At 39.0% G+C, this 26,767-nt stretch overlaps 4 protein-coding genes across 9 annotated transcripts in view; 1 reads left to right on the forward strand and 3 right to left on the reverse strand.

Annotated features, from left to right (window-relative positions):
* Positions 1-667: 667 nt before the first annotated feature.
* On the reverse strand, positions 668-7,799 carry LOC124397644 (golgin subfamily A member 6-like protein 7). Of its 3 annotated transcripts, XM_046867249.1 has the most exons (8): positions 7,718-7,799; positions 7,306-7,354; positions 6,775-6,827; positions 6,192-6,209; positions 5,732-5,749; positions 5,108-5,131; positions 1,611-2,867; positions 668-1,115 (listed from the first exon to the last, which is right to left on the reverse strand). In XM_046867249.1, the coding sequence occupies exons 3-8, from the start codon at positions 6,797-6,799 to the stop codon at positions 1,111-1,113; spliced, it is 1,347 nt and encodes a 448-aa protein (XP_046723205.1). In that variant the 5' UTR covers positions 6,800-6,827; positions 7,306-7,354; positions 7,718-7,799; the 3' UTR covers positions 668-1,110. The 3 variants fall into 3 exon arrangements, with proteins under 3 accessions (XP_046723205.1, XP_046723207.1, XP_046723206.1); XM_046867251.1 differs by lacking the exon at positions 6,775-6,827; XM_046867250.1 differs by lacking the exon at positions 6,192-6,209.
* A 57-nt stretch (positions 7,800-7,856) lies between these two features.
* LOC124397637 (immune-associated nucleotide-binding protein 10-like) lies at positions 7,857-13,078 on the reverse strand. 3 transcript variants are annotated; one of them, XM_046867238.1, is made up of 4 exons: positions 12,914-13,078; positions 10,922-12,048; positions 9,782-9,843; positions 7,857-9,670 (listed from the first exon to the last, which is right to left on the reverse strand). In XM_046867238.1, exons 1-2 carry the CDS (start codon positions 12,936-12,938, stop codon positions 11,027-11,029), a joined length of 1,047 nt encoding a protein of 348 aa, XP_046723194.1. In that variant the 5' UTR covers positions 12,939-13,078; the 3' UTR covers positions 7,857-9,670; positions 9,782-9,843; positions 10,922-11,026. The 3 variants fall into 3 exon arrangements, with proteins under 3 accessions (XP_046723194.1, XP_046723193.1, XP_046723195.1); XM_046867239.1 differs by having other exon boundaries at positions 7,860-8,750; XM_046867237.1 differs by having other exon boundaries at positions 7,857-9,843.
* Positions 13,079-15,024: 1,946 nt separating this feature from the next.
* hmgcrb (3-hydroxy-3-methylglutaryl-CoA reductase b) lies at positions 15,025-23,057 on the forward strand. The gene is made up of 20 exons (XM_046867320.1): positions 15,025-15,175; positions 15,886-16,079; positions 16,305-16,416; positions 16,509-16,596; positions 16,674-16,758; positions 17,192-17,297; positions 17,385-17,491; positions 17,574-17,693; positions 17,842-17,966; positions 18,185-18,420; positions 18,587-18,738; positions 19,441-19,635; positions 19,730-19,888; positions 20,081-20,238; positions 20,732-20,837; positions 20,973-21,143; positions 21,226-21,366; positions 21,798-21,956; positions 22,092-22,246; positions 22,325-23,057. The coding sequence occupies exons 2-20, from the start codon at positions 15,912-15,914 to the stop codon at positions 22,377-22,379; spliced, it is 2,598 nt and encodes an 865-aa protein (XP_046723276.1). The 5' UTR covers positions 15,025-15,175; positions 15,886-15,911; the 3' UTR covers positions 22,380-23,057.
* A 492-nt stretch (positions 23,058-23,549) lies between these two features.
* LOC124397682 (ceramide transfer protein) overlaps positions 23,550-26,767 on the reverse strand; it is a 34,814-nt gene continuing 31,596 nt past the window's right edge. For both annotated transcript variants that reach the window (XM_046867322.1, XM_046867323.1), the window contains one exon: positions 23,550-26,296. The gene's annotated coding sequence lies outside the window, so the exon portion shown is untranslated. The remainder of the gene's footprint in view (positions 26,297-26,767) is intronic.

The raw sequence follows: 26,767 nt of genomic DNA on the forward strand, positions 1-26,767 counted from the left end.
GGACTTTCACATCTCCCAGTTTCACTTCTGATGAGCTCAGACAGACGTAGAAGTGATAAAGAATGTGAACACATGCTTCACATTTGAAACATTTCTAAATTCCATACAGTATCTGGGAAGTTTGTGTCTACTGTTGATTTACAAATGTACTCTTTATTTAATGCAACTGACTGATTATATAGTATTTATTCATTTACTTATTTTGCCACAAACTATTATGGTCATGTGTGTGTGTGTGTGTGTGTGTGTGTGTGTAAAAAAATTCTAAAATATGATTAAGTTTATATATAAATTTATTTCATATGCTATTTTACATAAATGAATCAAGCAAAATTTCAACACAATGTAAAAAAAAATCACAATTTTAGTTTTTATATTAAATTGATTTCAAAAAGATTCAAAACAACATTCAAATAGAACAAAATAATGATAATTATAACATATAATACACACATATGTATATATACATACTATATATATATATATATATAGATAGATAGATATATATAGATAGATAGATAGATAGATAGATAGATAGATAGATAGATAGATAGATAGATAGATAGATAATATAAATAATGTATATCATATATATATATATATATATATATATATATATATATATATATATATATATATATATATATATATATATAATACTGTTATATTCTCTATGCTTTTCCATTGCTATTATTTAATGAAAGTCATATAGTTATTACATTACTTTAAAGGTGCAAAAGAAAAAGCAGGAAAAAGAAAAGGCATGGCTTTTATAAAACAAGCTTCTAATTAGATTTGCAACTTGTAATCATGATTAAAAATATGACACTTACATGTACATTAATTGAACCCATACCATTAAAATCTGTTTTATATGCAAATATTGATGAGAAATTGATCAGTTTCACTTTATTCATTGGTTTAACAATACAAACAACACATTTAAATCACACGGACAAATGTTCACTCTTATCACCTGCGATCTCACAGACTCCCTATACTATCAGTTTTTCACACATGAAATCAAGATTTTATTTCCGAACATGACTCTGTTGCTGTCGTTGTCATGTCATTGTTTTTTTCCTAGATTGTGTACACCTTAAGGTGACGTCAGCCTAGAAAAGAAAAACATGAGCAATTACATGCTGATGATAATCACTGGGGTTTGTTATCAGTAATATAACACTAAACAGAGACTGATACCACACACTGTGTGCTTGACTGTTTGGTAATAAATTAGTTTTAGATTTTTATCATGCCCAAACAAAACTTAAATTCTTGGAGAGGTTTTCTATACGAACTGCGATACCTGTGGTGGCAACAGACAAGTATATATACACATGGGAAAGAAATCCTGACCTAAATCTTAAAACTAACAATTAGTTAATTGTTTAATTGAAAAAAAACACATTTTATTCATTTGAAAATTCCCATAATTCACCTTAGGCTCAATGTAATATGTACGCAACAACATTTGTCAATATAAAGGAATGGTTTTTATGGCTTTAAAGTTTTAAAGCAAATAACTCAACAAAAATAATGGGAGCATTTAGAATTGTATTTATGATTTTAAAATGATTTTGAATACAGAAAAACCACAGTATACTTACAGTTTGAAAAAGGTCCTCCTTTGCTGCCTCCACAATTCTTTGTTTCAGCATGTTGTGGCTTTTGCTCTGTGTTGTCTCTTTCTAGCTCACATTCCTCTTTTCTGACCTCACATTTTATTTGAGTTTGATTAATCTTTCTTTGCTGAAAAATAAACTGCTTTTTAAGCTCATTTTCTTTCTGGGAGACATCTAACTGTGCTTTCAGTGCTTGCTCTCTGTGTTGAGAGGTATCCAGCTCCGTTCTTAGTTCATGCTCTCTGTGTTGAGCAATATCCAGCTCCTTTCTTAGTTCATGCTCTCTGTGTCGAGAAATATCCAGCTCCTTTCTTAGTTCATGCTCTCTGTGTCGAGAAATATCCAGCTCCTTTCTTAGTTTATGCTCTCTGTGTCGAGAAATATCCAGCTCCTTTCTTAGTTCATGCTCTCTGTGTCGAGAAATATCCAGCTCCTTGCTCAGTTCTTGCTCTCTGTGTTGAGAAATATCTAACTTTTTTTTCAGTTTTTGCTCTCTATGCTGAGCAGCTCCCAAATCTTCTTTTAGTTTTTCAATAATTATGTCTTTCTCATTGCTGCGTTCAGCCAGTACGCTCTTAAAATGTGAAATTTGTTTCATTTCCCATTGTTCAAAATCAGTTTCCATAAAATGTTTGAAGTCTGATGGAATAAAGAACTGGAGCTTTTGTTTAGCTACCATTTTCTCAACTTTCCTGAAAAGTTCCTGAACACTAATATCAGTGTCCTCTAGAAAGTGATGCCTTTTCCCACATTTCTTAACACACTTCATTGAGGCAGGCTCTGACCGCGGTGCTCCAGCTCCTTTAATGATCAGAACCATACTGTAGTCTAAGGCCTCTTTCCCGAACACTGAAGCAACTGCTTTTGTAAGGTAGTGCTCTTTACCAGTGTCACGTCCATCTCTAATTACAACAAGAAATGCATGAGGTCCTGGAAACACCACTGATACACACTTCTTTATGTCATTTTTTGTTTTTTTTATGCCCCAGGACAAAAAGAAAGATAATCTCAAGCTTTCCAACCACGAAGAAGGACTAATTGCCACAGTGACATGTCTTCTCTGGACATAGTTCTCCTTCACCTCCCACCATTCCACATCAGATGTTTGTTGGGTCTGTCCATTTCTAAGTATGAACCTGCACGCCTCATGCTTTGCAAAGTCATCACCGCCCAGAAGTACTAATCTACAGTCTTCTCCGAAGTTTCCTGAGTGTGTCACTTTGGAGGAAAACTCTGCTTCCCCTGTTATAGAATAATATATTTGAAACAATAAAAAGCATTATTTACAGCAACAGCACATACACCAATCAGCATAACATTATGACCACCTGCCTAATATTGTGTTGGTCCCCCTTTTGCTATTTAAGGACACTTCTAACATGTACTCTCTACCAGATTATCTCCCAGTTACTGTGCTCCAAAGATTTATACCACCATTGTTTCTGCTTTCCTTTCTGTTGCACTTTTGGATTATTGTTTCTTGAATTTTGCCTGCCCTGCATTACCCTGTTTACTGGTTTGGAATTAAGTACAGTGGTACCCCGCTTATCGACTTTAATCCGTTCCTTAAAACCGGTCGAAATGCAAAAAGGTCGAAGAGCGAATGTAATTATCCCAGAAATAATGTAAAACCAATTAATCCATTCCTGACCTCCACCGATACCCATTTATTAAAATTTTTTGCCCTGTTTTTAGCAGTATTAATACTAAATAATACAAGTACATAAATAATACTGTATATAATTGTTATGCAGCGCAATGAGCGGAGGCAAAGCCGGAGCACTGTTCGCTTTGGTTTAAAAAAAACACAGAGAGTTTAACACAAAAACACACACACACACGGCAGTCCATAGAATCCCGACGAACGAGAGAGAGATATCCGTGGTATGCCCTGGAGGTGCGAGGTCCATGGGTGAACGCACGGGAGGAAAAGGTAATCCGGGAGAGCGCGTGGAGTCCGGAAAGGAAGAAACGCATAGGAATAGGTGTGACAGGGAAACCACAGACAATCATGCACCAAACACCTTCACATACCAACAATAACCGACAAGGAGTGTGGATGAATGAGGGGTTTATATAGGAGCTGGGGATGAGTGAATAATGAGCCCCAGGTGTGCATTGTTGAAGCCGGGGGCTTCAGGGAAAGCGGAGGTTTTGACAGCCGCCGAAGGGGGAGTGGCAGGTGGATTTCTGACAATAATACAGTAAAAAGTATAAATTAACACATTAAAAAGTAACAAAAAAAATGCTCCACGTGGGTTGGGGTAAAAAAAAGGTTGATAAGTTTAAATTTGCGCCCGTTCAGCGGGCGCAAATTTCGGTCGTAAAAACCTGTTCGCTAAGCGAAAAGGTCGTTGTCCGAGCCGGACGATAAGCGGGGTACCACTGTACTGTGTTTTCGGACTGTGTTTTGTTCCTCTCTGCAATGCTCTGTTAGACAGTCTGATCACCCTGTCATCCTGTATTGACTGGAGAATGCAAGAGTGCTGAAGCGAGAGAGCATTCCGGTTCCCCTGCCGTTTCAATCCTCAATACTTTCCTCTGCATTCCTCATCACAGACAGTCTTTACATCAGAACTTACTTTGCCTCCTAAACCAATGGATATTGGAAATCGTCAGAGAAGACGAGACATCGCACCAGAGGGCTTTGCCTTTATTGTCGGGAGGCAGGATATATGGCGTGCTCATGCCTGGCAAAAAACAGAGCTTACCGCTGAGGGAAAGGCCAGTGCAGAGCCAGAACATTCTCTACAAATCACCTCTTTGTATTTGAATCAACAGTCAAGGACGTGACCATGACCTAGCACCTGTGTAAATATTTGAATGAAGTCTTCCAGCAGGCCATTGACACAGACTCCCTACCGCACTCTCTCCAGTTCTGGACCCTGGATGGATATTCTCTCGACCGGGGGTCTTGGCATACTAAACCCCTGTGATTCACCATTGCAGAGCAACACCAGGAGTGGCTATCCTTCCCGATCATCCCATCACCACAAACTCCAGTCATGCTCGTCTTTCCCTGGCTCCAGAACCACAATCCAAACGTTGATTGGACCAGTGGCTGGGTGTGGGATTGGGGAGTTTCCTGCCAGAGCCTCTCCCTTACTCCCCAGAAAAGCAAGAACTGGTACCCTCTTCCTCTCATGGTGATTGCAGTCAAACTCCTCAAGGAAGCCACCATCTTCTTTAAGTTGGATCTGTGCAATGCCCACCACCTCGTGTGGTTTCAGGAGGGGAATGAGTGTAAGACGGCTTTGAACACTCCCTCAGGCTACTTCGAGTACCTGGTAATGCTGTTCGGTAATGTGTTTTACTCTCACCCTTTAGCTTTGTTTGGTCTTTGGAACTGTTTACATTTTCTCTTGCATGCTGCACTTATTAAAGACTGTTTAACTACACTCCTAACTCCATCTCACATTTGGGTCCAACCAGTCGGTGCCTGACACCAATGATCTGACACAAACACTACAGAATTTACTTACTGAATATGGCTTCACTTTGAGGTACTGCAAGAAAAAAAATGGGTGTTATTTTTTATTTGTCCATCTTAAAAATAATAAACAAAAAAAACCACATGAATTTCACTCTGGGATGCATATCTATATCTCTCAATCTATTTGACATTTGTGAATAAACTACAAACATAAACAGGACAATATAATTCGTAGTTAAGAAGAGTCATTAATTACTCCACGGTCCTGTCTTTGTAGCCCTGATCATATCATGCCTGCCTACATTGTGACTTCCTTTTAACATTGACCTGTATTTTTTGTAGTCTTGCATTATGTTTCCTGTTTCATGTAGGTTCCTTTTTCTGATTTTATGACTATGGGTAATATCGATGCTTCTGCTAGAGATGATGTATGCGGACAGTGCAGCTGTGGCTCCAGTGAAAGGAGACGTGCTAAATTCTGTTCATTGGGTTTCACTCATTCTCACTGGATGAGATTCCTGTCAGTTATGCAGCGCTCTGTTCTACTGCGTTTCTCTATTAAGAGGTGGATTTAATCAGTTTGAACACTTGTGAAGACCAAGGTCTGAAATGCACAGCCCACCAATGTGTTATAGTAACAAATATAATCCATAAATAAATATAAATTACTTACCATGCTCAAGTAGTGGTTCTGTTCAAATAAATAAGAAATAATTTTCCAAGATTAGAAAAAAAAGAATGAATATATATATATATATATATATATATATATATATATATATATATATATATATATATATATATATATATATATATATATATATATATATATATATATATATATAAACACTTTTCTCATTTCCACAAATTATTTATTTTAAATTTTCTATGTCTTGAATTTATACATGTAAAACCTTAAATGATAAGGCAAAATAATTTTTTATCATTAATAAATGCACTTAATAATTTTGTCAATAAAAATTCACTGTATAGAGTAAAATCTTTTTTGTAATTAATTTTATTTTTAATATAACAAATTACATTCTCCGAAGCTGCAGAATGCAAAAGAGCTTTTGTGAGTTTTGCTCTCAGGCTCTAAAAGTGTAAAAGTGTAATAATAAACAGTAACTTACGTAATTCCATTTCATTACCTGTGAACATTAGGGACAAAATCTGTTACCATTCTTTATTGATTCTTTAAATAAAATTATATTTATTTATAAGGTTTTGTGTCTATATTATAAATACATTTCCTGATCATAACATTTTTAAAACTAAAATGTTCATGTTACAGTAACGCAAACATCTGTGTATACGTTACTGCTCTTTATACGCATGTGTTTAGATTTTCTGCTCCTTTGAGATTGAGCATATTATGAATTTCCACTGGGTCATGAGTCTTTTTGATAAAAGAACACATAATAACATATTGATTTTAATCACAATAAACAGTGCAACCCAAAATAAAAAAATTATTAACACGAGTCTCATTTCTGTCCTGAATTATAATACATTTATAACAAAAATGTAAAAAATGTATTGCACTTTTGTAAATGTAATTAAATGTCTATATTTAATACATACAAACTATAGAAACAAAGTTTAAATATTAAATAGATCTTGGATGTTTAGTCTGTCCTGCTCAAACATGCTGAAATACTCGTCTATGCTGTATGTAACCACCACACAAGGGGGAACTTTTAGTTAATTTTTTACCTCTCCTGTTCCTTCTCTGCTGCATTGTTTCAGTCGATCACACAATAAACCTACTAATAAACAAAGGCAAAATATGTACATTCACTATGTTCAATGACAAACGATTAATATTACTACACAAAATGAAAAACTTTCTTTCAGCTTCTCCCGTTAGGGGTCGCATCAACGGACCATCCGCATGTTTGATTTGGCACATGTTTTTACGCTGGATGCCCTTCCTAACGCAACCCTCCACATTTATCCGGGCTTGGGACCAGCACTAAGGCTCGTGCAACCCTAATGGCTGGGGTCGGTTCCCTGACCGGGGATCGAACCCGGGCCACAGCGGAAAATCTACAGGCTTTTTAATTAATATTTTTATAATGTAAGCACTTATTGTCCATTGATTTCATTATTTATTTATTTATTTATTTATTTATTTATTTATTTATTTATTTATTTATTTATTTATTTATATATGATTTATCTGACTGAACCTTGTTGACTGATTAAATGTTACCAATAACAATGAACAATTTAAAAATAACTTACTTTATTTAAAGAACAGAAATCATTGGTATCGTTGGCCTTTGTGTAAACACTGGAAAAAAAAGAAAATGAAATAGAGATTAATATGTTTACAACCTGCGCAATAATACAAGTATCCTTTTACATTACAGCATGTGTTATACACTGCATATATTTGTCTATGTGTCAGTCATTAAGAGGTGTTGAGGTCTTTCAATTATTGGTTTACTTTGAAATTTCCATTTGCCATTTACACAGTATGAATTTAAATATAGGTTAATAACACAATATTTGCAATACAACAGAAAAGGAAAAAATACTATATATATATATATATATATATATATATATATATATATATATATATATATATATATATATATAAAACTGCAAGATCTTACTTTATAATAGTTATGTAATTATAAAAATTGCTTACCTCTTTTACCTTGTATACATGAAATATTCCACGCTGTTAATTCACTCTGTTTCTACACAAAAATATACTGTTTCAAATGTTTACCAGGAAATTTAAGATTTATCAAAGTGCCACAGTCATCACTTTCACTTCTAATAGGATTTCCAGAACAGGAAGTAATAAAGACCTATTGTTTGGTTTCATATAATAAAATGTCTAACTTGCAAACTTTTAACCACGAAATGAAACCACTGCATGTTTTCTGAGACGTATGTGTCTACTTACGATTTACACTTTATTTAAATGTACTCAAGTCAAGCGGCTTTTATTTTCCTTTCAGTCATATACAATACAGAGTGAAATAAAACAGCATTTCTTCAGAGCCAGTGTGCTACATGAAACAACATACATTAACACAACATGGTGCAAAAACAAAACTCACTAGGACACTGTGACAGTGCAGCATCGAGCAGGACAGCAGTTATTTATGTCTTTTTTTAAAACTATTTATAAATTAACAAACACAATCTGAACAAAATGAATACAAATCTGAAGGTCTGCTTCAATAAAATGCTTATTTTAATATTAATAATTAGAAAATGTATTAATTAATTAATTAATTAATGGCAGGAAACACGAGAACAAGAGAATCATCTTTGCTTTTGAGTTCACCTACAAGCTCAAATTCTGTCTCTGAAAGAAAAATCATGACCCAATAAAACTCCTGATGACTGATGTCAGTATATCAGTGATTAGTGGTTTAATTTAGAAGAAATTATTAGTTTCACACACTTTTATATAAAAAAGGATTCCAGAGAAAAACAAGAAAAACTGTTTTAATGCAGTAGTATGCAGAACCCCAAATAAAACGCAGAGGCATTAATGTAGAATTTTCATTGATGGATACCATCTATTTTCATGTCATTACATTCACAGCTATAATTAAACACATCTCGTCTTGTATCCTGTATTTGTGTTCTTCTTCTCTTTGCTTTCATTTGTGTTCTCGTGTGATTTTATCTGTAGTGTTTCAGGAGCTCATGTCCAGGGATTTCTAAACAATCACAAAGAAAAAAATCATTTCATCCTTGTAAATAAGCAAATTGTGTTATTTTAGTGAATACACTAAACATTTAGCTTAACATTATTGCCTGGTACACATCTTTATTTTAGCGATCGTGGCAGTTTCTTTGTCATGGTCTTATTGTATGTTGTACTGTGAGAGAGGTTTAACGGCTAGACGGTCTTGCAAGCTTTAGAAATTCTATGACCTCTGTCTACTTACTAGCCAATCAAAATGACATTAATATTCAGTAGGTATCATCAATCCATGACCTAAATTTATCAGATCCATATATAACAGTGTGATCTTTTATGAGGTGGTATCAAAACGTTTCTAGACTTATGGTGCTATTCTGCGTTACCATTTCCTGCATTACCATACGTGATTTCATCATGGACAGCGAGTTTGAACAAAGAACTGCATAAAACTGGGAAAATCTGCCACAGAGACATTTGACATGAAACACGTTTGACATACGACGATGATGTAACGAGTCGTTCGAGGTGTTTATGAGTGACGTGTGCTTCAAGAGCGGAAGAACATCACCGGAAGACGACGACAGATCAGGAAGACCTTCGACGAGTTCAACCCCCAAAAATGGCGAAAACATTCAGCAACTTGTGCATGATGATCGTCGGTGAACAATCCATATGATCTCACTTCTGCACCCACCCAACTCGCCAGATATGGGACTTCACCCTCTAACTGAAGATGAAGATCCATCTCAAAGGTGAAGAAAGTGCTTGACGCTTTGAAAAAGAAGACCTCCAGGACACATAAGGTAATAGTGTGCAAACATAAATAAATAAAGTATTTTCTTGTAAAAAAAAACGAGTCTCGAAACTTTTTGATACCACCTCATATGATAGATGAAAATTGACATTGACTTCCACCTGGTGTTCAGGAAAGATCTAAAAATGTGGTCAGTTGGTTATTTATCAGAAAGTAAACCAAGTTAACTTGAGCAATAATTATGTTTTATTTTAATCCATTTCGCATATCTAATCATATCATATACTCACCTTCTCCTTCTCCTATGTATCCATTTATTCTCACTCCAAATATTCATTTTTTCCAGAGGAAACTGAAGAAAGATCATTAAAACATGAAAAATGTATTCTCATATATTGATCTTAGCATCATTCTTATTCATTCTCATATATTCATATATACAGTCTTCATATTCAGAAGAATGAATGCAATGATTCTTCCTTTAAATATAAACTTTAAGCATTTTAATGCATTTAATCATTTTTTACATATTACACAGCAGCTTGATTGTTTGTATCCTCAAGGTTATTGTGTATTATCCAGAGCTATAAAGCTATCGTTCAATACACAAGTGCGGATTATTATTTTACATTACATTACATTACACATTACATTTATATAGCGCTTTTCTGCAGCACTCAAAGCGCTTTACATATAAAAGGGGGGATTCTCCTCAACCACCACCAATGTGCAGCATCCACCTGGATGATGCGACGGCAGCCATATTGCGCCAGAACGCCCACCACACACCAGCATGTTAGTGGAGAGGAGATAGAGTGATAAAGCCAATTAATATGAGGGGATGATTAGTAGGCCAGCGGGCAAGTTTTTTTTTTTTGGCCAGGATGCCGGGGCACACCCCTACTTTTAGGGGAAAAATGCAGGCTAATAAGGGTCCCTTAGGGTTCGGATAAGGGTTTGAGATTATACTGTAATAAATGTGTGTGTCTCTAATTAACACTTAATTCTCCTTAATTATATATTTACTGTATTTTGACTGAAAGGAATCACTTGTGATGGTTTATAATAGCGAGTCGCTTAGAGAATTTAAAGCATTAAAAACAAGGATTAAATCTCCTGCGTAAATGTTGGGTGCTTGAACATTAAAAAATCAATACCAAACAGAAAATATATATATCGTCTGTGGTCTCCAGAGCAGAAAGAAGGAGGCACCAAAAAATACTTCCTATTGAAATACATTACATAGAAAGTCGTCCTCAGTGACACCATTATTGACGATATCATGAAATAACGTGAGACTGGGCTGTGCAGTGTTAATGTATTATTATCAATAATACATTAATACTACATTAAGTTTTAATGCAGTATTAACACATATAGCTAATATTAACGTTGAAAACTGTGCACCAATTAAGAGCTCATGTACTTACAGTTTGTATGTACTTGTTCTTTGCTGCCCCTGCGTTCCAGTTGTGTTTCAGTGGTTTGTTGCTCTTGCTGTGTGCTCTCGACTTCTCTAATTTTAACCTCTTTCCTCAGTTCACTCTCTGTTTGCCGGAAGCATTTACCTCCTTCCATAATTCACTTTCTCTTCTTTGGGAAGCATTTAACTCCTTCCATAACTCACTCTCTCTCTGTTGGGACTCTATCATTTGTTCACGCTCTCTTTGTCGTGAAGCATCCAGATCCATCCTTAGTTTGCTCACTGTTTGCAAAGAAGCTTCTAATTTCGCCAATAAATCGCTCTCTCTTTGCTGGGAATTATTTAGTTTCATCCTCAGTTCGCCCTCTCTTTGTGTGACCACATCCAGTTCCATCTTTACATTTTCAGTTTCCTTCTCTAGCTTTAGATTTCTTATTTTCAGATCCTCTACTTCTTGACTGAGCCTGTCTCCCTTATCCTTGTGGTGATCCAATAAGTTGATTCTTTTTTTTTCCCAAGATTCGAAATTAACTTCTGTAAATGTTTCGTATTCGGACGGAATAAAAAACTTGCTCCTCTTATTACTCAGCATCTCTTCGACTTTTCGGAACAGTTCTTGAACGCTGTCATCCGTGTTCTCTAGGAGGTGATACCGATCTTTACACATTAAAAGAGACTTCTGTGATCGTCTAGAATTTATGTCAGACCCTGCAATGAACACCACCATACTGTAGTCTATGGCCTCTTTCCCAAACACAGAAGAAATGGTTTTTAAAAGGTAATGCTCTTTACCAGTGGCTGCACCTATGACCAGAAGAAAAGCATGAGGCCCGGGGAACACCAGCGATACACAGTTCTGCATTTGGTTTTTGATTCCTTTGAGTGTCCTTGAAAAAATCTTGGACGACTCTAAACGATCCATCCAAAAGAAGGGACTTTTTACCACACAGACATGTCTTTGTTGAATATAGTTTTCTTTCATCTCACAACTTCCAAGATTAGCCATTTGGACCTGTGCAGTCCTAAGTATGAAGCGACATGCTTCACTCTTTGCAAGTTCATCACCTCCCAACAGTATAAGTCTGCACTCTTCTTTGGGGTTTGTAGAAATCTTCAAATTGTACAAAGTTTCACCTGTTAAAAAGAAAAACAATGGACGAATCCCAGTGTGTATGAACAGAAGACAAAAAAAACAACTACATGATAATGATATATGGAACCATATATTGTTTTTAGTATAGAGTATATACTTTGCAAATGTTTTTACAATTGCAAAACACCATGCAGTCATTCAATCATCTTCAGTAGTTGCTTCATCCTGGTCATGGTCAGGTGTCTGTTGTGTGCATGAGCTGGTAATACAGCCCGAATAGCACACCAGCCAATCACAGAGCATCATGTCTGCACTTATTTACACTCAGGAGCAATTTTAGCATAACCACTCTATTTGCTGGAATGTTTTTGGGAGGAGGGAGAAAACCAGAGAGCCAGGATAAAGAAAGCTTTAGTGATAAAATTCCAAATGTTAGATAGAGAGTAACCTGAGCACCTGAGAACCTGATATCAAACTACTATCAAAAGTAACACAAAGTAGCCTAGTATGCAATTGTGATCACACACAAATCTCTCTAGTTAACACTGTCTATAATACTAAATAAAGTTTCATGTTATAATGATAAAATCTCTGGCTAATTCAGAGGTTGAATGAATTTCTGACTTCATAAAATTGAATTCGGTGTCGTGTAGTGTCACAAACGGGTACTGATATTAAAAATGTCAATCATGTGAAGTCTGTGTGTGTGTATACTGGTTCCCATAACAAGATATACAAGTAAAAAATAGGGAATATTGATAACATTAAAAAATGTTAAACATTTCTAAACAATTTAATGGAACCAATTGACATTAGGGCAATAATGGGATATGTGTGTGTGTGTGTGTGTGTGTGTGTGTGTGTGTGTGTGTGTGTGTGTGTGTGTGTGTGTGTGTGTGTGTTTACCTTTTTTTTGCGGTGTCTGTTCCATTGTTTCTTTTAACAAAATGTTATATGTACAGCTTCACAAATCTGGAAATAGTGTAGTTTATTGTTAACTTCCCACCGACATTTAAGATCCGAACAAGTGTCAGTAAGATGAACATTTTCAGTTTTACTTTTACTGAGGAAGGGAAGTGGTAACATTTCCGGTCGAGACTCAAATATGCAAAGCAACTGTGACTTTGTTCATACACAGAGTGGGTATTTTAGTACCCAATACTGGTGAGATGATCCTCTTCCCAGACAACCAGACAATCAGTTCATCACAGGAGTGTTAAAATATGACCTTGCAATTTATACGTTTAAGTTTATATGGTGCCTTTATATATATATATATATATATATATATATATATATATATATATATATATATATATATATATATATACATAGAATTTTTTTTATGATCTCGTCATAGCAAAAGTTCCTTTCTCGTTATTATAATAACATTTTCTTGTGATCTTGAGATCGTGTACTTGCATGTCTGCTGCCACAAATGGTTATGGTTATTATCCATGATGCTGAGTCTAGAACATGCTCTTATGCCGAATACACAGAAAAATGAAGTACTGATCACAACAAGAAACAATGTTTGTTATGTCGAGATCACGAGAAAATTAAGTGGTGATTACGAGAAAACAAGGAAGAAAGAAATACAGTGGAACCCGGTTATGTCGATGTCCTAGGGGGTTGCCAAAAAGCATCGAGGTAACCGATGATCGAGATAAACAAAAATCAAAATGGCGGCAATATATTAACGTGCTTGAAATTTCTTTATGTACATGATGTGTGTTAATAAATGAGAATGTGCATGCACGTGTTTTTGAAGGGTTTTCTTACACAACAGCGTTGCCGCGATTTGTTTGATGAAGGCATGCTATAAAAATACATACAGTACATGTTTATCTGTCAGAAATCCACCTGCCACGCCCCCTTCGGCCCCCCTCAGTGTGTCAGGTGCTTTCTCGGCCGCTTTCTCCGAAGCTCTCGGCTTCAATCGCGCACATATGGTGCTCGTTTATCATCATCACCAGCTCCTATTTAAACTTCCACACTCTCACCGTCCGTTGTTGTTGGTATATGTTGGTTCACGGCGGTCGTTGTTATCGCGCATGCGTATCCCGGTACGTGTCTTTCCACCGGCACTCTCTCAACGGCTGCTCTTTTCTTCCCAAAGCCGTGCCGCGCCCCTACTAACACTACGAACACTAGCACTAACTAACAGCAGAGATTCACCAGTATACAATACAACACCTGTAGCAGCTTTAAGACTTGATTTTTCCGCCACTTCCGCGAGTTCTTCTGCGGCTGCACCGAGATAACCGACGTTAAATGGCAAATTTTCCCCCCTTGTGCTCGAGATATCAGGATTCGGCGACATAAAAAAAGTCGACATAACCGATAAAAAATGCTTAGACAAAGCGAGAATTTGGCGGTTCCACTTCAAAAACGTCGACTGTTGTCGAGGTAACCGAGGTCACTGTATTATAATACATGGCCACTTAGGACTTAGATTTGCTTCAAAAATTATTTCACATTTCAGTTTAATGCCAGAGAAAACTTATCATTCTATTAAATCAGGGGTCTTCAACGTTTTTCAAGTCAAGGACCCAAGACTTGGACCCCTGATACAAAATGTGTCAAATGCCGCCAGATATGAATAGAAACTAATCATAACGCAAGTTATATTACGTTAAGATTAGAACTGTGTTGTTGTTGTACATGCATCATTGTCTGTATATTTTTATATATAATTTTTCAAAAAGATTTATGCATCATAACAAACATTTTTTGTTGTTCAGTCTTTTATTTTATTAGATTCGCAGTTTCATACATTTTCCGTGAACAATTATAAATGTACATGAACATCAGCTTTCATTTTATAGAACTTTGATGTAATAATTACAAGATTTTTAAATAATCTTTGATGTTTTTACACGTATATTTATTTATTTTAATTTTTGTCTTGCAGTACCGCCGCAGATAGCCTAGAGGGCGCCAATTCCCTTTTAAAGACCTATGTATTAAATCCTTCTCGTAAATATAACGGCTCCGTTTGGTTTACCACGACTTCAATCACGTGACCAGTGCATGCTGTGTTACGTCACACTTATGGGCGTGTCTCTCCGCTCTCGTTGACTCATGGACGCCATTATTGAGGGCGGATTACATCAGTCAGCTTCGCGGTGCATGGACGCGCTCCGTACAGCGGCTTAACTCATGAAGGTAGGCTGATTTAACTACACACTGCTCCTCAATATCACACATTCTGGGCCGCTCTTATCTTTATTTTACCGTTTAATTCTTTTGACCTTGGCTAAATTTGGATTCCGGAAATGTACAAACACTGTGTCGTACCTGGCTCACAACTTTCTTTTTTCCTACCCGTATTCAGAACTCCGTAATCTGATTGGGTCCTGTTATTGAGTGACATTTCATTGACTAATCGGTTGCATTGAATGTGGAGGGTTTATCCAATCGCGTTTAAGAAGGCGGGGTTTGTCAGATTACGGGTAAGGAAAAGCTAGCTGTCTTGGGTTGATGTATGACATTTAGATAGAATGATTATTTAAGGGGCGATTTAGTTTTAACTTTAATTTTAAATAGTTAAACATTTATGAAGCCTTTTATACCGAATACCACTTTTTTTTTAGGTTATTATGTATAGAACGAACTCCATTTAAGTGCAATATAAACATCACACACATTAAAACTCCATTCTGAAATCTCATCCAGTAACATAGATTATAAATGAACAATAAACAGTGACACATCAGTGACATATAATTAAAATCTGATGATCCGTATAGATATATAATATGGTATAGATCTATATTGTGGTTTCAGTAAAACCTTTGACACTGGTTGTCCTCGGTTGTCACCTTCGTTATTTTCAATATCTCGCTGATCATCACTTTGGGTTTCTTTGTCGCCAGGTGACCCGCTGAGCCCAGTTACAGTGATGATGCTGACCCGCCTTTTCAGGCTTCATGGCCTGTTTGTGGCCTCTCACCCCTTGGAGGTGATCGTGGGAACAATCGCTGTGACCATCTGTCTCATGTCCATGAATGCCATCGCAAGTGGAGACCAGATCTGTGACTGGAAGTACCAGTGTCCTAAAGCGCAAGAGGTACTGTGACCTGAAGGGGACAAATTGTTAAGGAATTTTGTGATTGGCCAGTCAAGATTTGTGAATGAACGAGGGGGGCGGAGACTGGCACTGGAGACTTCTTCTGTAATTGTTAAACAATTGATACGTTATTAAATAACAGCAAATTTGTATCGCCTAGTTTATAAACATTCACAAAGATTTGAGCGCATTAATACACAGCTGTGATTCGCCTTCCTTTCCCAGAAAATCCTGAGCAGCGACATCCTCATTCTAACGCTCACCAGGTGCACGGCCATCATCTACATCTACGTGCAGTTCAAAAACCTGAGGCAGCTCGGCTCCAAGTACATGCTCGGTACACGTCCCGGTCTCTCCACTTCATCTTTCCATCACACGGTTCGAACACATGCACATCTCAGTAACCTGCTCAGATGTTTGTGTTTTCAGGCATCGCTGGACTCTTCACCGTGTTCTCCAGCCTCGTCTTCAGCATCGTGGTCATTCATTTCCTTGGCAAAGAGCTCACAGGCCTCAAGTGAGTCTCGTGTTTTATTTCCTAATCGTGTTTAACTTGAAAATGCACTAATTATTCACGCTATTTTCCCTGTGCAGTGAAGCGCTGCCTTTCTTCCTGTTGCTGATCGACCTGTCGAAAGCCTGCACGCTGGCCAAGTTCGCGCTCAGCTCCAACTCTCAGGTACACCTCGTAACCAAGACAACAAGATTTTTCTGAATTCTGGACTCTGATTGGTCAGATGGTGTTGAATTCTGGGCTCTTATTTTTTTAGACTTTGTTGATTTCTGTCTGCTGATTGGTCAGATGTTGTTAAATTCTGTACTCTGACCAATTGGTGTCAAGAATTCAGAAACCTTCTGACCATTTAGAGTCCAGCAATCAACACTCATTGATTGTTTAGTTTCTAAATTTTGGACTCTGATTGGTCAGACAGCATCTATTTCTGGACTTTGATTGGTCAGAGGATGTTGATTTGATGAAGTCTAATTGGTCAGGTGGTGTTAAATTCTGGACTCTGATTGGTCAGACGGATTCTGAACTCTGATTGGTCAGATGATGTAGCTTTCTTCCAAGATGAACTGCAGATTTATTATAAATGTTGTTGCACCCACAGGAGGAGGTGAGGGAGAACATTGCTCAGGGAATGGCCATCCTGGGCCCAACTTTCACCCTGGATGCAGTGGTGGAGTGCCTGGTAATCGGAGTAGGAACCATGTCTGGTAAGGTCTGATAATAGTCTGTGATGGTATCCGAGATGTCGAGTAAAATGACACAATAATCTCACGTCTCAACGTCACGACTTCCAGGAGTGCGACAGCTGGAGCTGGTGTGTTGTTTCGGCTGCATTTCCGTCCTGGCGAACTACTTCGTCTTCATGACCTTCTTCCCTGCCTGCGTCTCTCTGGTGCTGGAGGTGAGAATCGTGAACCGTCATGTGAACTTGAGCAGACGTTACCGCGTTTCTATTAGTGTTCCACTTGTTTTCTCTCTCGCAGCTTTCGAGAGAGAGCAGAGAGGGGCGGCCGATCTGGCAGCTGAGTCACTTTGCTCACGTGCTGAAGGAAGAAGAGGACAACAAACCCAACCCTGTCACACAGCGCGTCAAGATTATTATGGTGAGCAGCAGGACGTCGCACAGGAAATCAATAAATACAATCACAAGTATAAGTATAAGCTGTAGTAGAAATCATTGTGATGCTGTGTGTGTGTGTGTGTGTGTGTGTGTGTGTGTGTGTGTGTGTGTGTGTGTGTGTGTGTGTGTAGTCTCTGGTGCTGGCGTTGGTTCATGCACACACACGCTTGCTGGCTGAGTCTCCTTCCAACAACTCCTCGGGCTCTGCTGTGGATCTGCACGGCCCCAACATCGACACACACACAACCATGACCAGGTCGAGCTCCACTTTTACTTTTTCACCTGATTGTTTTTATATGAAATATTATTCATACTTTGGAATTCAATCAGGATCAGTGACCTCTCACTCTGTCTGTCTGTCTTTCTGTCTCACTCGCTGTCTGTCTCTCTGCTTCTGTCTGCCTATCTGTGTCTCTCACTGTCTGTCTGTGTCTCTCTCTCTCTCTCTCTCTCTTTCTCTTACTCACTCTGTAGTTTGGACATGGAGCAGGTCATCACTCTGGCTCTGGCTCTCCTGCTGGCTGTGAAGTACGTCTTCTTCGAGCAGGTGGAAAACGAGTCCTCCTTGTCAATCAAAATCCCACAGACCTTCCTGACCAATAAGAGAGCAGAAGAGGAGTGTTGTAGGAGGGACATAGCTTTACCCAGAATCCCCCACACAACGAACACAGATCTGAATCCAGCGCCACTTTTCATCCCGGACAGCAGAGGTAATGTAGCCACAACATCCCTTTTGTGTGTGTGTGTGTGTGTGTGTGTGTGTGTGTGTGTGTGTGTGTGTGTGAGAGAGAGCGAGAGAACGTTCAGTCAGAGGCACTTGGAAGGGTGTATGGGTGTGTGTTTACTGACTGATGTAATTTATTTTGTTCTTGTTAGATAAAGAGACTCGGCAACAGGCAGTGTCGTGTCCTTCTGCTCAGAGACCTGCAGCAGAGGAAGAGTGGGAGGAGAGAGAAACACAAATCCCTGCAACTTCAGTCCAACCTCGTCCTCTTAACGAGTGCATGAGGATCCTCAGAGACCCACAGGTATGATACCATTATGCCAATCACATTTCTGCCAAACACCAAGTACCCTCACACCAATTAGAGGTCGATACGATATATATTTTGGATCGCACTTGTCAATAACCGATTAATTAATCGAATAATAATAATAAAAAAATGGATACTGGATAAAAAAATTTTTAAAAACCATAATGAAGTACAAAATAGTACTGAACTTTATTACAAATAATAAGAATAAAGCTGTACTGAATTATGAATGTGCTCGGTTAAATAAATATGAATATATTAAAATATTAAGGAAAATACATGCATTTAAATTGAAACAAAAAATATTTTACATCCAAAATTAATTAAAAAGACCCTTCAACAAACAGCACGTGGCATCAACGATTGGCCTCTAGAGGCCGCTCTCGTACTGTATAACGCTACCTGGAAAAACTATCGGTATAGACATAGTTCTGTGCTGATTAATCGGTAAATAACAACGAATCGGTCAACCTCTACATCAAACAATAAGCATGCTCGTTCCAAACACCAAGTACCCTTACACCAAACGGCAAGCACACTTGCACAAAACACCAAATGACAATCACATTCACGTCATACGCCAAGCACTCTTGTGCCAGACACCAAACACGCTCGTATATAACAAACAGTTTCAGTTTAAATTTAGTTTACTATTGACCCCCCCCTCCTAAAAAAAATGTGTGTGTGGTACTGCAGCAAGGCCCACGTTGTCTAAGTGACACTGAAGTGATAGCACTGGTGGAGAACAAGAGCATTCTGGGATACCGCCTGGAGTCAGAGCTTGAGACTCCGGAAAGGGGCGTGGCCATACGGAGGGAAATGTTGGTGTGTAAGTTGCCCCGGCCCTCAGCCCTGGAGCACCTCCCCTACACAGGCTACGACTACTCCAAGGTACAGCCTTTACTCTTTAATGTGTTTATTAGAGGAATATTGATTAAAGTTGTGAGTGGATGATACGAGATTTATTTTGGGGTTTTGTGTTCAGGTAATGGGCACAAACTGTGAGAACGTGATTGGTTATGTGCCTGTGCCAGTGGGCGTGGCTGGACCGCTGCTATTAGATGGAAAGGAGTTTTACGTTCCCATGGCGACGACCGAGGGCTGTTTGGTAGCCAGCACTAACCGAGGCTGCAGGGCTATCACTGTGAGCATCTTTCATTCTTTCTTTCTTTCTTCTCTGTCTTTTCTATTTGTTCTTTTTTTTTTTGTTTGTTCTTTCTTTCTTTCTTTCTTTCTTTCTTTTAAAACTTCATTACTGTATTTAAATGTAACCTTCTATTATGTTTCTCTCTCTCTCTCTCTCTCTCTCTCTCTCTCTCTCTCTCTCTCTCTGCAGCTCTCAGGTGGAGCGAGTGCACGTGTCCTGGCTGATGGTATGACTCGGGGTCCGGTGGTTCAGCTGCCGTCAGCGTGTAAAGCTGCAGAAGTAAAATCCTGGCTAGAAAGTTCTGACGGCTTCAGTTCACTTAAACACGCCTTCGACAACACCAGCAGGTCAGAGAGAACACTTACTGTATCCGATCCTGTATCTCCTTCAGTATCTCCAACTGTATTTTTTACTGTCTCCAACTGCATCTTCTCCAGTATCTCCAACTGTATTCAACTCCAGCTGTATCTTCTACTGTTTTTCCTCCAGTATCTCTAACAATATCTTCTACTCTGTCTCTATCAGTACCTTTTACTGTACTTCCAGGAGTATCTCTATTAGTTTTACCTCCTGTAATTCCATCAGAATGTCTTCATGTATCTCCTCCTGTATCTCCAGCAATGTCTCCTACTTTACTTTTATCAGTCTCTCCAGCTGCAACTTCATGTAACTCCTACTGTATCTTCTCTAATATCTCCTAGTATCTTCTACTGTAACCTTCAGCATCTCCTCTAGTGACAAACCATTTTGCACCTGTTGATGTTATCAGCACCCTGTAGCCTGAAAACAGAGGTCGTTAACGTTAGCGTTGTGTTAAGATTGTGGTTGTGTGTGTTGCAGGTTCGCTCGGCTGGACCGTCTGCAGGTCTGTCTGGCTGGCAGGAACCTCTACATCCGCTTCCAGTCTCAGACCGGTGACGCCATGGGCATGAATATGCTCTCTAAGGTGTGTGTGTGTGTGTGTGTGTGTGTGCGCACACCTATATATCTGTCTGTGTAATAACTCCTGTAATAACACTTACACAGGAATAACACCCGTGTGTGTGTGTGTGTGTGTGTGTGTGTGTGTGTGTGTGTGTAGGGTTCAGAGCATGCATTACGCAGACTGCAGGAACAGTTCCCTGAGGTACGCGTTTTGGCCGTGAGCGGAAACTACTGCACCGACAAAAAACCTGCGGCCATCAACTGGATCCACGGTCGAGGGAAATCCACAGTGTGCGAAGCCACGATCCCGGCGCGAGTGGTGCGAGAGGTAAATCACGGAGTTAAACGCAGCTGAAAACAACAGTAGTGCAGTTTCCCTGTAAAAAAGATGTCTCTCTTGCTCCCTCTAGGTGCTGAAGACGAGCACTGCAGCTCTGGTAGAGCTGAATATCAGCAAGAACCTGGTGGGTTCCGCCATGGCTGGCAGTGTGGGCGGCTTCAACGCACAGGCCGCTAACATCGTAGCAGCCATTTACATCGCATGTGGACAGGTGAGCTGTGGAAACGACCACCTCGTAGAATCACAAAGGAGCAAAAAAATTCACGTGGGGAATGTTGGAAATATTCCAAGTTAGAAACTTACTAGGAATTTGTACTTTTATTTCATTTTTAGTATAATATTGTACAATAGCGTACACACAACACAACAGAGTTTTAAACATAAATATTTATAATATTTATGTAATTTACCTCAATAATCGCCATGATGGACATGAGTGTTATGGGATGGGTGAATGCACAGTGCATGTAGGGGGGCGTGGCCTCTAATCCTGCAATTTTGTACATTTCCCAGTTTTTTGTTCCCATTAATTCCCATGGAAAGTTTCCTGGAATTTTGCAATCCTACTAAGTGTGTGTGTGTGTGTGTGTGTGTGTGTGTGTGTGTGTGTGTGTGTGTGTGTGTGTGTGTGTGTGTGTGTAGGACCCAGGTCAGACAGTAGGCAGCAGTAACTGTATCACTCTAATGGAGGCCGTCGGGCCACAGGGAGAGGATCTGTGTATATCCTGCACCATGCCGTCTATAGAGTTGGGCACCGTCGGAGGGGGCACAAACTTACCCCCGCAGCAAGCCTGTCTGCAGGTTTATCCCCTTTTTTGCCATTTGTAGTTTTGTGGGTGTGGCCTGATGATATTCCATGTATGCACTTGGGAATTTCTTGCCATATGCAAAACAGCTAGCTCTAAGTTCAAACTGTGTGTGTGTGTGTGTGTGTAGATGCTGGGCGTACAGGGTGCGAGTGCAGACCACCCTGGGGAAAACTCGCGCACTTTGGCGCAGGTGGTATGTGCGGCGGTGACGGCGGGAGAACTCTCGCTCATGGCTGCTCTCGCTGCTGGACATCTCGTCAAGAGTCACATGACTATGAACAGGTACACAGACACACTGCTGTTATTAGACATAACCCACACCCTGGTGTGTCTGTATTCATTTTTACTTTCTTTCACCAGATCAACAGTTAACCTACAGGAAATCTCCACCTCGACGCTGAAGGATCCTTCCTGATGGTGCATTCTGGGAAAACGAGAGTCTACGCTTGCTACAGAATTACCGACTCTCAGGACTTGTTTTTTTTTTTTTCTTTCCAAGGAAAAACTCAGCAGAAGCAGAATTCTCAGATCCATGTTTGTGCTTCTGGAGCAGCTTTGCACTAGTGTTTGGACAGTGATGAATGTATGCGCTAACGATGAAGTATTGTGACTTGGTGAAGCACTGTATAAACCGTATAAAGCCGCGCTGCGTCGAGGCGGAGATCACACGTATTTAAAAAAGAAAAAAAAGAGACGAGACGAGTTTCAGGCGTAACAGTGACATCACTACTAAAAGCTCATTCTGTGGTACACTAAATTCTGGATTTTTTCCAGATGTCTGCTTTCTGTTCTGGTGTGTTGAAGCTCAGTGTCAAATGTAAGTCACTGTTCACACAGTTGTTTTTTTCCGTTTATAGTTACGCTTCTCGTCGAGTAACTTTTTTTGGACTAACACGCACACACACACTCAGCCCTGATCCTGCAAAACAAAATAACATTAAAGCCATATGACTCTCAACTTCATGAACCGTATTGTTTCGTTAAATCTTGTTTAATAATGAATTTAAAATTCAACATGACTGTATTTTTTGTTTGTTTAATAAAATTGCAATAAAATAAATAACGCGCAGTCATTCGGATCTGCTGCAAACCACGTTTCCATACAATTCTATTTTTTTGAGGAATAAAAAAAAAGCAGTGAAATACTATACAATTATATATTTAGTCTATTACTTGATGTGCAACAAGACAACCATATTTTTTTCTTCAATGTAATGGAGGATAAAGGATTTCATGTTTGCAAAATACTTTAGAAAGTGTGTCACCTTCCATTTCTACCCCACATTCTACCCATCCCTGGGGTGCCAATAATTTTGACAGAACATAAGAAATTATAAAACGCACAGCTTTGAGAATTATATTATGTAAATGCAAAAATGGGCATCTTTTGCATCACAAAGTCTCAGAGCCTATCAGAACCCAGTATGCAAATGAGGGCTGAGGAATGGCGTCAACATGGTCTATGGGGTTCTTCCAAATATGGTGACCTCAATAGAATTTGTTCCTTTTTTAAATCTCATTGCATTATGGAATTAACACACGCACACACACGCACACACACCATATTCAGTCTATCCAGACATGGTGGTTTATGGAGCAATTTTATTTACAGAAACATTTGTTTTATTTCAACATTACATTCAGTGCAAACGCAACAAATAAACTGGACTAAGATTAGAAGGACGTCTGCGCGCGCACACTTCGTTTGGGTGCAAAACTCCACTCCTGATTGGCTGTTTCCTGTCCCAGCATCACCAACCCTCCCTCTAATCAGCTGCTGATTATTTAAAGCCTATACAAGCGTAGTGAATTGGATCTGACATCATTATCGATTCGATTGAACAGATTTGAAAGAAGAAAAGAAGAAAGAAACAGCCGAGTCGGGGATGAAGTTGAGCAGCCGTGTGTGGAATCGAGCTACTAAAGACGCCAATGTTTTCTTCAACATCCATCATTAACAGTCCTCCAGCCTCTTCAAGAGCAAACGCTCCGGAGCCAAACGACGGGGTCGTGACCCGAGTGCTGCCAGTATCGGTGGCGTTCGTCTGATCTCTGTAAACTTCACACGTGAACAGCGAAAGGTGTAAAAACACAAACCGCCAAGTTTTACCAATCGGTTACATCGATTTTTGCCTTTTTGTGGGATGGGAAAAAAAAAACGCCTAGGGTTTTTCTAAAACACCAAAAAACAATGAGCCTCATGTACCACACATACAGGGATTTATAAAAATCCAGAAAAAAACCTTACATTTCTGTTCTTAGTGTAATATACCATACGATGGCAAATGTAATGGGACAACTGACCTTTCCAACTTCCACAAAGTTGTAGACACACAATTGTATCAGACGTCTTTGGAAGCTGGAGCATTCAATTTTAGCTTGACTTGACCTTGGACACCCAAACCTGTTCCATCATCACAATGCAGCTGTGCACAAAGCCAGCTTCATGAAGATCTGCTTTCCTTTCTTGGAGTGGAAGATCAGAAAAGCTATAAATCCTATTAAACACCTCAGTGGGGGTGAACGGAAACGCTGACTCCAGGTCTCGTCACCTCCCCTACATCAGTACCCGACTTTACTTAGAGACCCAACAGTCCAAAATCGAATGGAAAATCGAGGTGTCTAAAAAGAAGCTGAGGGTCAGGTGTCCACAAAATTTTGCCTTGTAGTGTAATTACGCCAATAAAATATTAACGACACTCATATAAGAAAGCGATGACAAAAACATTACAACAAATACGACTGGCTGGATTTGGACAAAAGTAATTGCACCCTTAAAAAAAAAAAAAAAAAGGGAAAACAGCGGCCGTGTATCTTGATGGTAACTGATGCTCTGCAGTGGCTGAGCTGCATTACTGGAAAACAGGAAGTTGAAAAAAATTGCGCTGTGAGATTTCTCAGGCGAACGTTTTTATTTCCAAACGTACCGCTTGGCATTTACAGCCTGACAAAATAAATAAATAAATCGTTCCTAAAAAAAAAAAATGATGGGAAATTTTATTTCCATTTGGCCGTGGGGAAAAACGAAAACGCAGACACATGAGGCACAATGTGCAAACCAATTCGGAGAATTAAATAATACAATTATATAATCAGAATCGAGTCATCGTTACAGTATAATTACCGAAATTCTTTCTTTTTATGTTTTAAATCCCGTCTTTGTTTTGAGTATCATTTTTTCCCATTGTTTTTTGCGATATTTAGGCACTTCGCTATTCATTTATACTCCCCTCAAATCATCCCGTGCAGATCTTCTGCAAACGAGATCCGCTGAACTTCATCCACCTCGTCATGCTCGCCTGCAGACGCGCACACACACTCGTAAACGCCCTCGTCTCCCCCTATCCCTCCACCCCCCCCCAATATGGATTTGGATGAATCACACAAAAAGCATTGGCGGACGACGAATCGCACGCACTTGAAGCAATAATCCCAAAACTACGTACAAGTCATCGAGATGGAAAGCGAATTCCTTGTATTAAAAAGATCCCATTTTTTTTTGTTGTTCTATCACTACTGATTCTTGTAATCGTGCTACAGTACGCCGTCGTGTCTCCGACGAACACAACAACAACAACATCGGAAAACAAATAGCACGATTCAGATTTCCAGAGAGAAGAAAAAATCATTAATCAATGACAGAACGACAAACGGAAACAACAAAAAAAAAACGATCTCCTCTTCAGCGCCAGTGTCCAGGCTTCATCTAAGAGATCGAGACCAAAAAGGAAAAAAAAAGGCAAAGTCATGTTGAAGGTCATAGATCAATGACAGCCCTCTCAGAGTTCATGCAGAAACGTAGTCCGGACGATGGAAAGTCTGAGCGTGTTCGGCATTTCTGTTTTAGATTAGCAGCATGGGATTAAAAATAGAAATGAATTCTGCGATCAATCTATTGAATGCTGTGGGGGGAAAAAAAGAAAAAAAAGACAACAACAAAAAAAAATTGAAACTAAACCAGGTCTGTTCTTCTGCATGTTTCAGTTGCGTAAACCTTTTCATCAAACCTCGCATCAGTCAACACGTAAATACATCTGAATAACAATAGAATATCTCTGCTGAAAATACAGGACGCATGATGAGATTTGGCAACGTGTCTTCTCAGAGCCATGAAGGACGTAAAAAGCTTTGGGGTCTGCTTAAAGCCTACGAGGCGTCTAGACTGAGGAGAGCAGCAGGGAATCGTGGGTAATAAGCGAGTTGTTTCTGGTGGCTGCTGAGGGTCTGAACGATCAGGAGAAAGATGAGGAGGAAGACGGGCTTCAGTGAGAGGATGCTCCTCAGGGCCGCTGTAGCTGGGAGTGTAGAGAGGGGGCGCTGTACACTGACCATCTGCACACAACAAGAGAAACGGTTTACAGCCTTCTATCTGTCTAATCTTTCATCTGCCTAAGCATCCAATTATCTTCTATCGTGGTCCACATACAAAATCTACCTGTTCATCTCATCCACCAAGCCTCCAAACATATCCATTCATTTATCATCTATTCAAGCGATCTATCCTTTCACCTTGGCATCTATTCATCCATCTATCTTCTCTTTAATCTTGTCATCTATCCACCCATCTATTCTTTCATCTTGGCATCTGTTTATCCATCTATCCTTTTGTCCAGGTATCTATTCATCCTTCTATCCACTCTTCTATAATGTCATACACCCATCTATCTTTTACCCAGGCATATCTTCATCCATCAATCATCCATTCATTCAGTCACACAGGCATCCACCCATCCTTCATTAAATCTAGATATCTAGACAACTACTCATCCATCCATCCATCCATCCATCCATCCATCCATCCAT

Source organism: Silurus meridionalis, chromosome 15 (genome assembly GCF_014805685.1).
Source record: "Silurus meridionalis isolate SWU-2019-XX chromosome 15, ASM1480568v1, whole genome shotgun sequence".
In the NCBI taxonomy this organism is placed as follows: Eukaryota; Metazoa; Chordata; class Actinopteri; order Siluriformes; family Siluridae; genus Silurus; species Silurus meridionalis.

What these genes read in the sequence shown, in the direction of transcription:
- LOC124397637 (XM_046867238.1), bottom strand. Translation starts at nt 12,938, where the DNA reads ATGGAACAGACACCGCAAAAAAAAG. An exon ending in ACAGACACCGCAAAAAAAAG is followed by an intron (nt 12,049 to 12,913) that starts GTAAACACACAC and finishes TCTTTTTAACAG; the next exon opens with GTGAAACTTTGTACAATTTG.
- LOC124397644 (XM_046867249.1), bottom strand. Translation starts at nt 6,799, where the DNA reads ATGCAGCAGAGAAGGAACAGGAGAG. An exon ending in TCAAAGTGAAGCCATATTCA is followed by an intron (nt 2,868 to 5,107) that starts GTAAGTAAATTC and finishes ATTCTATAACAG; the next exon opens with GGGAAGCAGAGTTTTCCTCC.
- hmgcrb (XM_046867320.1), top strand. Translation starts at nt 15,912, where the DNA reads ATGATGCTGACCCGCCTTTTCAGGCTTCATGGCCTGTTTGTGGCCTCT. An exon ending in CAGGCTACGACTACTCCAAG is followed by an intron (nt 19,636 to 19,729) that starts GTACAGCCTTTA and finishes TTTTGTGTTCAG; the next exon opens with GTAATGGGCACAAACTGTGA. An exon ending in GCCTTCGACAACACCAGCAG is followed by an intron (nt 20,239 to 20,731) that starts GTCAGAGAGAAC and finishes TGTGTGTTGCAG; the next exon opens with GTTCGCTCGGCTGGACCGTC.